The sequence below is a fragment of the Chlamydotis macqueenii genome, chromosome 6 (genome assembly GCF_036417535.1).
Source record: "Chlamydotis macqueenii isolate bChlMac1 chromosome 6, bChlMac1.mat, whole genome shotgun sequence".
Classification (NCBI taxonomy): domain Eukaryota; kingdom Metazoa; phylum Chordata; class Aves; order Otidiformes; family Otididae; genus Chlamydotis; species Chlamydotis macqueenii.
This window is the reverse complement of record NC_141561.1, coordinates 36366654-36378312: the sequence shown is the minus strand read 5'-3', so window position 1 is coordinate 36378312 and position 11659 is coordinate 36366654. Positions and strand designations below refer to the sequence as shown.

General features: G+C 43.1%; 1 protein-coding gene across 1 annotated transcript in view; it reads left to right on the top strand.

Annotated features, from left to right (window-relative positions):
• The first annotated feature begins 8726 nt into the window (after nt 1-8726).
• The window catches only part of ZNF804A (zinc finger protein 804A), a 153486-nt gene continuing 150553 nt past the window's right edge, over nt 8727-11659 (top strand). Inside the window, exon 1 of the mRNA XM_086751084.1 lies at nt 8727-8837. Coding sequence (XP_086607210.1) covers nt 8727-8837 — 111 coding nt within the window. The remainder of the gene's footprint in view (nt 8838-11659) is intronic.

Below are 11659 nucleotides of genomic sequence, written 5' to 3'. Positions count from 1 at the left end.
ATATAATTTGCCTGCAAGTAGATTGCACTTTTGGTCATTTGGTTATAAATATACTTTTAGAAGATAATTTTCTGCTCTGGAAAATGAGCAGAGGGAGATCTTTAGAGAGAACAGGAACCTCAAGGAATCAATGTGTGTTCAAGAATTAAAGAAACGATAATAATCTAATGACTTTACCAGCAGAAGCCAGAGGGATACAGGGACTTCAGTGTCTTGCAGTAATGCAGGAGTATTTGTAAGGAGGAAGAGAGAAAAACATGAAGATCATCTGATTTCAGTGTTAGGTCACATACTTGATGGGGATTTCAAACTGACAAAATTGTAGCAGTGAAGACATTTAAAAAAGGCGAGTTCAGACAATGTAAGGGGGTGAGGGATCATCCTGGCAGCGTCCCACTATACCAGGCTCAATAAATACATGGTACAAATCTCAAGATCTCCTTCATAAGGAGTAGCATTGGTGTTTCTTTTTTTTTTTTTTTTTTTTTTTTGTTGAGGTTTTTTTTCCTTGTTTTCAAACTAACTCCAGATCAGAAGGTTTAAATATATCTTATTTCTTCTGGAGTTGTAATTATTTGAGCGCAGATGACTTTTTCTTTTTTTCTTCTGCTGCATGTTCTCTACATGTTTCATTTTGTAGTAGTGTTTTTGTTTTACAGGAAATGCATTTTCCTGTAAAAAAGTGTACAGCACACTGGTTCCAAGGGAAAAGCTGAGTTTTAATTTCGTTTTGATTTTTTTTATTTTATGCTTGCTTTTCCTCTTAATTCTTGCGTTTCAGATGCATTAGGGTCATTGGTTCTAATGCAAATGCCAATGTTAAGGTCAGTTCAAGGGTAATTCAATATATTTAGGAGATGTCAGTGTTGAAATTCTGTAAAACAAATATGCATTATTTTGAGTGTTGTAGATACAGGGAATAGATGTTCCACGTTCAGGTTTGTGTGGAGAAAGCATAATGCACAGTTACAGAAGTATAATGAAAGTGGGAAATTAAGCTTCTAATGTTGTAGATATATATGCACACCCTATGTCACAGTTATGCAAAGAAGGAAGCAGAAGATGGTCTATTAAAACCAGACAAAGCTTATTTTTGGTGGCCCTGTCCAGGTACTTACCACCAAGAAGTGTTGCTCCAAAGGGCCGTGTGAATATAGCTGTATAGCAGAAAGATCTTGCAACTACCCAAATTATTTCCACTCAAATAATAAATAAAGGAGGTCAGAATGCATGTTGTTTTAATTAAATTAATGTGTAGTCATTAAATTTAACAATACTTCATCCTCATTTCCATCTTGGAGGCAAGAGGGACTCTTAATTTAGGGTTCAGCAATACAAGAGCAATATAGCTCCAAGGCAACTCAAAAATGGGATGAAAAAACAGCTGCTTGTATTGCTGTTTGGGCACAGATTTTCAGCTTACCCATGGCAGTTGTCTTGATATTACTATTAATAGTATTCTGCCTTGTCTTCTGGTTATACTAGTTTTACAGATCCTCAAGAAAATGTACATTTAGATAAAACTGAAGATGATTTATATAGCTTGAGCTAATGAGTAAGTTTTTACTTAATTAAATGAATTATGTAGACATTTTTTAATTGTCAAAATGCCAAAAACGATATGCTGGGCTTTGGAAATTCTCTCTATTTTTAGAACAATACTGACTTTCTTTCTTATAATGAAATTTTTCAGGCTAGTAATCTATAATATGCTCAAGGCTATTTTGATTTTGCTATCTTCATTAAGCATGTAAGTTATTAATATTTTGAAAGTTGGATTAAATTATTTTGATATTATTTTTAACATGCCTATTTGTAATTATATTATTTTGCTACAGCAGACAGATTGGTAAGTCATTAGTTATTAAGGAAAAAAAATATAATTGTTCTAATGAGTAAACAGGGCCTTTCTCACAGTAAGCTGATCATGTTAAGCACCACTCAGAAAGACCATAATGAGTACTTCAGGACTATTACAGTACTCCACGTATCTACCTGTATTTAAATCATAAGTCATAAAAATTGTGGAGTTTTAAAATTATTATGATGGTGTATCATGCAGCTCATACATAATCCTGCCAGGAGTTCTACAGCCGTTTTAAGCTGTACAATAAAAAAGGTAAATTAACCATAAAAGTCTATTCAGATAAAATCAGGAGATGAAACTTTGGTGCAGAACAGTAAACCAGCATAGACATAAGGCTCTGAGCCTCTGGATCTTGCTTTGTTTTCCCAAGCGAGCCTTGCCATGCTATTGACAGCACGTCACGTGCTGCAACGCCCCGGATCCACAGGGTAGAGGTAGGACCGCCTTAATGATCATCACCGACCTCACTGCCGCCACAGGCTTAAAACAAACTCTTGGCTTATATACCTATATAACTACTACCTACTCCTTACATAAGCCGTGGTGTAAAGGGGTAGGATCTAAATTGTACATGGCAGTAAGTTGTATTATACAGTATCAGACATATCCTTCCCTGGCATGTACTTAATATTCTGCTGTGTTTTGGTATTGTTAGAACAAGCACCCTGTGAAAGTGAACCAGTTAATGCCTGATGTGATTTATGGTGTCTTAAACTGGGAGGTTGTAACCATAAATATTGTAAAGGGGGCTGATTTTCAGATGATGCCAAACATTCCCATTCTAAAAATTGGATCTCACTGAAAAATGTAATATTAGGGAAGTAAACACATCATTTTAAATTTAATTTTCATTCTTTTCTGTAACTATTACAGATCACATGAAAAAGGAAGCTATAATAATACATCGAACTCAGTGAAATGTATGAAAATATTAACCACTGGAGGTTTTTTCCCCAATGGGTCCCTAACTTATATTGGCTCACTGAGGAATAATGTAGTGCTACTTTCTGATGTGTCATCGGTGTTACCCCAGCTCTCTTTAGCTTCTACACTGAGAAAATTATATTGTTGAACTGTGAATGTTAAAGAAGCAAATAGTGTTTAGTATTAATTTTAGAGTTAGTTTGCTAGCCCAGGCACACGCAGGTAGGTATACATGTTCACACACAGAAAAATATGTACGTATATGTAGAGAGAGACAGAATGGATGAGTTCACAAATGAATTAATATTGGTTGTGTTCCAAGTTCCTCTGTTATCCGTTCTCCTGAACTTCTTGATCTCATTACCACCACCCAATGGAAAAGCTTGGACCTAATGCCAAGTTCTGAGGTGAACTTCAGGACTTCCATAGGAAGTACCTACTCCTTCAGTAAATGAGCCCAGGCTTGCTGATGTGAAATTTCCTATTGACTGTGGAAGACTTTTCATCAATTCTTTAGACTCCAGATCTTTTAACACTGGAAAAAGTTGTCTGGACACTGGCAAGGAAAATCATCTGCTTCTGATAAATGGCCACAACCCATCTGCTATCCTAGATCTCAAAATGCACTGTTTTCCTATTTATTCACTAATTTGCTTTTGTTTACTAGGTTTTTTCTTGATGCCCCGTTTATTTTGGTTAAAAGCCTTTCCTTCCTTAAGTATCTTTGAAGTGTTGTATTTATTAACAAAGCAAGTTTTAACTGGTTAAAATTAGGTAAAAAAAACAATTGTTAAAAATTAAAACTTGGTGCTCGTTATGCAGTCAACTCCCTTTGGAGGGAGGCTGCTTGAAACCTCTTTGGATATTGCTCATGGTGTTCATGTCTTGTTGGCTTTAATATTGTGCTAGCTGTGTAACCTGGCTGCTGGATTTTAGGGAGTTTTGGCTGGTGGCTCTGTGGAAGTGCACCCATTCTGTGGCCTTTCTGCATTTGCTTTTTGATTTATGGAGGGGTATTTTTTTTTTTTCTTGTACTGATTTTTTTCCATGCTGTCCCTGGAAGATTGGCTCCTTGTGCTGTTGTGCTAGATTGTTATAGAAGTAAAGCTGAACAGGATTTTATATAGCTGTCAGTTGTGAAAAAGATATTCCCTTTAGTGAGATTGTATGACTCTATTTTTATCATATGCTTGTTCATAATTTGATTTCTTTGTTCTGCTTGGTTTTGACTTGGCCATTTGGTTTGAGTGGATGCTGGGAAACTCTAAATTCCATCACAGATTGTACTCAGGATTAATATGCCAGTTGCTGGCTGCATTTGCTTTTCCCGTAGAGCCACTCTTCAAGTGTGAGGGGTGGAGGATTTGCTGCTTATGACGGTGTTTAACATAGCAGAGTGAATTGCATTTTCAGTGTGTGCAACAAGCAACAGTTCCTTTTGCAGAGGGTTCTTTTGTCGTGGTTGGACCATCCAGTGTTTTCTGGCTCTTGTAAAAGTCTCCTGCTATTCAATGCTTTTGTGATACATCAGTTACTTGTTGATATGCAGTGTCATTTACAATTTTTTTTCTTTTTTGATGTTGTTGTTGGTTTTTTTTTTTTGTTAGGGAGGGATTAGGGAAGAAAAAAACAAGGCACGTAGGTGAGCTGTTGGGGAAATTCCGCAGCATAAACATTAAGAAGGGGAGATACAGAGAACAGTGTATTTGATTTAATAATAACAGGAAGGTGGTTTGTTGTTTTTTTTTTTTTTTTCCCCAGTAGTATTCTAAAGCAGACAGTGGTAGTCTTGGTACTTTGGAAGAGAAGGAGTGGAAAAGCATTTGCATCTCTTACCCATGTGAATAGCTAGACAGAGATGCTATATGGATATGTGGAAAGGGGGAGGAGGCAATTGTCACACACTGCTGCTTCCTGGAGCTGTTCTGCAAGAGCTGTGGTATAAAATTGTGTGCTTTGGAGGGCTGCAGGAGGAAAGAGAAGATTAAAAAAAAAAATACAGCATGTTTTAATAAGTCCTTGTTGCTGCTTTTGGGATCAAGCAGAAATACTAGTTTAAGCCTTGGCAGTCCTCTGCCTGAGACTTTTGAGGGCTGCCGGGCCAACAATTTGACTGCATGCTACACTAATGCCTTCCTTAGCTTTTGTGATACCACTTAGCTCACGTGCGGAAAGAGGGAACCCACTCTGTTACTCTTCACATACGGTGAAGGATGTGCCGTGGAACTAGGCTACCAGAGTGTCCCAGTTTCCGTTCTCCTAGCTTTGCCACCCCCGTAGCTGATGAATGAATGCAGTTGTAATGTAGTGTATAATGTGTATTACACCGTAATGGCCTTTAAAAGGTACACAGGATACTCCCATTTTTCCTTCTGCTTAATGCAAGGATGACAGACATCTGAAACGGGGAAAAACATCCAAGGCTAAGTGAAAAGAAAAGGGGGAAAAAATAAAAGGAGCAATAAAAGGAGACTGAAAGTGCAGGAGACAGTGAAAAGGTGTGCCTCAGACAGCAGATTACTTACAGGGAGATATTCTTAGGATAAACTGAATTTTATTGAATTCAATAAGAATTGCTATGGGAGCTGAATTGAGTTTCTTGTGACTTACAGCACAGAGATTTCTTTCTACCCTTGATGGATATGTTTCAGCAGTGAGTGAATGATTTCTCAGGTTATATTCACTTGGTAACAGATACTCTGTGCCAGGCTTTAAAAGCTGTTAACCAACAGGGCATTGTTTATAGTGTTGGGTATTTTTTTTCTGAATTACGCCAGGACTATTTCTTGAGTGATTAATATTATTAAATATTAAACTGCAGAATACTGAATATTATCATTGTCACAGACAGAAAATCAGTACAACATATGTGAATTAATGTAATTTGTTCAATGGCTTCTAGTTCACAAGTTTTCCAGGAAAGTCTCTCAAATCCACAGCCTATTTCTTGAGTTGATATTTGAAGTTTTATACAGGAAAAACTCCTTGAAGATTTTTTCTAAATAGGAAGTATCAGGGGGAATAAAGAGAACGAATAAATCGGCAGTGCTGGTGATTGTTATATGGCAGTTGAATGAATAGCAGTATACACAGCTCAAAATCCAGGTACTTACCCAGGGGAATAGGACAGAGACAGAAATAGGTAAGACTGATGGTATGTAGAAGCCACGGGGTTTAGGGACTGATGAAATTAGCAATTTATCCAGATGTAAAAAAATATTTGGGAAGGAAGAAGCATCTTGAGCCTGTGTGATCACAACAGAGAAACACAATGAGGCAGGGAAAGTACAGTGAAGGATTAAAGGAAGACACATAAGGAAAACTAGAGATAGCAAAGGATCAGAGAACCAGCTAAAAAAAAAAAAAGCAGCCAACTGAAATAAATAGGAGTAGAAAATGTGCATTTTGCTTATTAGGTGCTATTTAATACAACTTGTCATTTCTTGATCGAGTGCTTGGGAGGAATCAAGTGGTCTTCAGTTGTGGGTTTGTTTTTTTTTTTTTCCCCTTCTTTAAGTGTTTAATAGAGGATAACCATCTTCATTAGCAGAAACTGCAGCAGCTTTTAAAGTTGTTTCAGGCGGTCTCATTTGTTACACAGCACATTCATCCTTTCACGCTTGAGCGATGGGAGTCCATAGGGTCTCTGTTACTACAGTAAGATGTTTCCCAAGCCCTTGGACTCTAACGACCCGAGAGCAGCGGTACAACCCCGAAAGGGCCCATCTATGGTTGTAGGAGGTGTAATTAAACGTGTCAGTAACGTGTAACGAAATGGTCAGTGCAAGGGTTTCAGAGAAAAACATTCTCATTCTTTGAAATGGTGGATGTGTGGAGTAGGCTGTCTGCGAGGAGTCACACTCGAGGCAGAAGGGTCCTGGCATTCAGAAGGTGGAAGAAGTTGTTGCTGTAGTCCAAGTTGGAGTATATTTATTCCTGGAAAGGAGTCACATAATTTTATTTTCAATTTTGTTATTCTTTCTCTCTTTTCATTCCTCTATCCTACCTCAACTTCTTTTTGAAACTCTTTCTTTCTGAAAGAGAATCACACCTGTGATCCTGTCTGAATCGGGAACTTGGCCTTAAGTATGCTTTCTTGTTAAGTCTATCAAATATTTATGGTATTGACTTCATTTTTACACTATAATAAACTTGATGGTTATTTCTGCGTACATGTACATTCTCATAAGCAGAAAAATAGTGTTACTACATATGTGTGCATTTTCAACCTTTTTTTTTGGCTGTAGCAAGAAGCAGCAAATTCTGATCTCTCACCTGTGTCCCAGCTGTCAAAACTCTCCACTTTTGCCATTTCCGTGATTCCTTCCTAAGTACTGAAAATGCTGAAGGATGAGTGACAGCTGTCAAAATTTACTGTTCACCGTGTATGAAGGGCAGTAACGGTAGAAAATGCTTATCGGAGGAAGGTAGCTCTCATAAATTTAAGGCTTCCTTCATCAAGGATACAAAGTGCAGAGATAGAAATTTCTGCCAGGAAAGTGTTTGCCCCCCCCCCCCCCCCCCCCCCAATTTCCTGGAAGCAGTGCCTTTATTTTGGAGGACAAGACGATAGGATGGTGGTGTGATGTTGCCAGCACTAAGTGCTGACTAAGTGACATTTTCAGATGTTACATCATGGTTCTGGGCTTCTTTTCTAAGGTGTTCCCTCTTTTGGCGCTGGAATGTCACCCCATAAATCTTGATTTTTGCAAGCCAGAAAAAAAAAAAGGCACAGCAGGCTGGAAGATGAGCTAGCTATAAAGAGTGTTTTAAGTCTTCTTTGCTAAAGCTGCAAATCATAGATTTCTTAAGGGGAAATAAAAGGACTTGAGCATCTTTATGAAAGGAATGTCTTACAGTGTGGCAAATTCCGGTTCTGGCAGCGAGTTCTGATTTGTGCGCTAGGAAAAGGCAGGAACGCTGCGGCTGGGGCAGGAGCACGCTGTATGTTGCAGCCCCCTCCCGCTGATCGCGCCACACGGTTTGCAGTGCGGGGTTTGCGGGGGGCTTTTCCCGAACGGAGCGAGCGCAGGGCGGGCGCGCTGGGGCTGAGGGCGGCAGAGGCAGCGCCGGAGCCTGCAGCGACCCCCGGAGCTTCCCCCTCTCCCTGCGGCCGCCGTGAGTACCCGCGGGAGGGGGGGTGCAGCCGCGCCTCCCGTCCTGGCCCAAAACACGCCCCGACACCCAGAAGTTTGACCGGCACCCCCCTCCCCAGGCCGATTTTTCAAGCCGGCCGGGCGGGGATGGGTTGCGGCCGTGCGAGCGGGGCTGCCGTACCGGCTGCAGCCCAGCCAGGGGCGGGGGGGAGCTGTGGCCGGGAAATGGCAGATTTCACCCCATTCCGCCCTCAGAGGAGCGGGGGGCGGCGGCTGCGCTCCCCCCTAAGTGCCTGCTGACGACCCCGAGCACCGTTATGCATAAAAAAAATATATATATATATATTTAATAAAAAGGGAAGGGGGGCGGGGGGCTCCGGCGCTGGCTGCGGTCGGGGTGCGGCTCTGCCCCCTCTCCCACCCTTCCTCGTCCCGCCCCTTCCCCGTTACCTGCCGCCCCGGCGGGGGCAGCGGGGGGCGGTGGGTGGCGGGGAGGGCGGCGTGTGACAGATGTCCTCTGACAGCGCTCGCCATCAGCCCGGTGGCTCCCTGCCATTGGCTCGGTGCAGCCGACCGGCAAGGCAGCTCTCGCTATAACAGCACCCTGCCCGCCAGCGCCGGCAGCTCAGACGGCGCCGCTGCCGCCGCTTCCCGCCCCCGGCCGCTCGCGCCGCGCCTGAGGGGGCTGCACGCCCACCCCACCCCGCTTCCTTCCCGCCTCAGCCGGCCCCGCCCGCCCCTCAGCCGGCCCCGCACATGCGGCGGGGCCCCGGCCCTCCCCGCCCAGCCCAGCCGAGGCGAGGCCGCCGGCCTGAGCGGGCCGAGGCGGCCCCGGCCCCATGGAGTGCTACTACATTGTCATCAGCTCCGCGCACCTCAGCAACGGGCACTTTCGCAACATCAAGGGAGTTTTCCGAGGCCCCCTCAGCAAGAACGGGAACAAAACTCTGGTAATGGCCGCTTCTCCTGCCTCCCCCCCCACACCTTTCCTCCGCTCCGCAGCAGCATCCCCCGGCTAACCGGGAACCGCTGCCTGTGCCTCGCCGGCGATGCAGGCGGCTTGGGTGGTGCGGGTTTTTTTTTTGTTTGTTTGTTTTCTGGACGGGGACGCGGTGCCTTCGGCTCTTCCCGCACCGCGGGGCAGGCGCTTGGGTGCCCGTTCCGAGCTGTGACCGGTCGGGGAGGGGCTGTGAGGGGGGAGAGCCCAGGGAGCCGCAGGGCCGGGGCTCGGCCGCCCCCAGCCCGGGGGAGAGGCGGCGGTGGGCACCCCTGGTTGGGGGGGGGGGGGGGGGGGTCCCGGGGGACTGACACCCCTCGCAGCCGGGGGCGGCTTGGTAAAGCGAGGAGGCGAAACTTGGTTGCTGGAGGTCTGAGCTGCTCGGGCGGCGAGATGCCTGTCTGTGAGAACGGCTCCGAACATACGCCGTTCTATTTGTTGGTTGCCAAGTTTTTGGGTAAGCCGAACTCGGGGTGCGAAAGGAGTAGATGGATTTAGGCAGTTTGGCTAGATACCCCAGAAAGTCTGCGCAGGTTATTAAAGCTGTTCCTGTGTACACACGCTGTACTTTGATATCTGTGCATGTATTGGGTTTCCTGTGGTTTTTGCTGACTTGCTGGGACTCACTTCGCTGCTATTACCCAACTTCAATGGAAGAGTTATGAGGCGGTAGCATTGGCAGTACCTGTGCCCTCCCGCCTGTTCGGATGAAAGGGATGCAGGATAACGGCGGGCTGGGTGAGCCGCATCATGCAGCATCGCAATCACCGCACAGCAGAGCAGGGACAGATGTCTGGAGAGAAGGATGGAGCTGAAAGAGGGGTTTAGCCACGTTGTTTATCGCTCTCTGCCGTCACCGTCTTAGTCCGAAATCCCCTTCAGAGGAGATGGAGCAGAACTTACTTGCCGCGTTCTTGTTCCCTCGAATGCACGACCTATATTGATGGAGAATTTACTAAAGTACTTAACATTTGCTAGAGTTGGCAAGCTTGCAATTTCTCCCTAAATAAAGAGATTAAAGCAAGTCTGAGCCAAGTCATAAAAATAGTAACTACTACGAGAGAATCTGAGGCAGATTTTTGGACTCTTTCAAACGTAAAGTTCCTGCTTTCATGTTGTAAATCTTACCATGATTTCATTTGCTGTGGATTCTGCATATTTTTCTGTTAGGGATTACATTCTTGGAATTTTAAATAAGTATTTGTAGTATCCATGAGATGGCAATATGCGTGTAATATATCACTGTAACAGTTGCAAATCCAAGAGTTACTGTAGAAATATTTGGTATGCTTAAATAATTGCATGATAGATCGCCTTTTTTTCTGCTGAACAATTGCAGTAAAGATGCATTTGGCAGGACTGAGAATACTCTGATGTAACTTTTGGACTGTGTATTATCTTGCGATTCATAAATGATTCTGCTTCAATAGCGTTGTATTCTTGGCTTTTTTTTTTTTTTCCCTTGGCAAAAAAAGCAGCCCTGTATTTTCAACATTCCTAATTGATTTATTTACTGTTGAAAACATTAGTGACCAAAACATGTTGGAGAAGACTGGTATTAACTTAAAATTCAAATAAACATATTGTGTTGGCTTTGGATCACTCTTACTCTGGAAAGAAATTTCAAATTACCTTGCTCTTCAGTGAGCTAGAATAGATGTGAGGGGGGGGGAAGGTAGTACTGGCTGTGGATTTGCTGTGAGAAACCTTACCTCTGAAAGCTTTTGTTCTGAGCACCGAAACTGAGAAAGTTTTTGCTGGGCTGGGAAGGGAGAGTTCTTGATGTTGCCTCTGTGGACAGCAAAATGAAGTCCTTCACTATGAACTTCACTATGGGATACGTGCAGACATCAAGACTTTATCTTGGAGTGATTTTACTTTAGAGGAGGTAAAGATACTGCTGCATTGTGACAGATAGCTCAGGCTAGGAGTTCTGAGGTGCTGAAGTAAGTAAGTTTCAGCCAGCTTCCATGGGAAACTGAACTGTTATGTCATTTCAGAGGTTCAGTCGCTTTCACTGTAAATAGGCTTTCAAACTCAAGAAGATGAAAATCTTTATTAATAGAAAGTAGAATATGTCTTTAGAAGTTCTGATAAGAATGCAGCCTTTTAATACGCTCTTGATGTCTTCCATCCTAGAATAAGGCTAGGAGAAATAGCAATTTGTAAACCTAAAAACCAGAAATATTTTGGAGCCGCTCTGACTGGGAGATATCTTCCCATTTTGCTGTAAAATAGTCACTCTGCCTTCATCTATGCTCTAAGCTTTCTAAAATTACTGCTGCCTTGTAAACCAAGGAGAACCTGAAAACAGCCTCTGCTTGTACAGCGTAGAATTGTTTCTGTGCAAAACTTGTGACATTTGTTAAGCTTTGCTTTTCTTAGAGTTCTGCTACCTCACTCTATCTGGAAAGACGGACGACTATACGTACTGGAGCAGAACTTCACAGCAAGTAGGAAAGTGCTGGTCCCAGTCAAATGATGAAGTTGTGGTTTCAAGGTGATTTCACGTAGTGTGTCTTCAGACCTAGAGCAGCTCGTGAGATTTCAGGGGAGGAAGGTCCTTAGAGCTTTTGGCTGCTGTCCCACTCTGGAGTGACCTCATATTCATCTGCAAAAGTCATCTTTTTTGCTCTACTCTCCAAGAGAGGTCACAGAGAAACACTTTTCCCTTACTGTTTGTGTCTGCAGGTGATCCTTATGTGTTCATCCTCTGCCCATGTCCTGTTTCATACAGAATTGAAGTCATTTAAAGCTTTACAAAGTTCTGGTTCA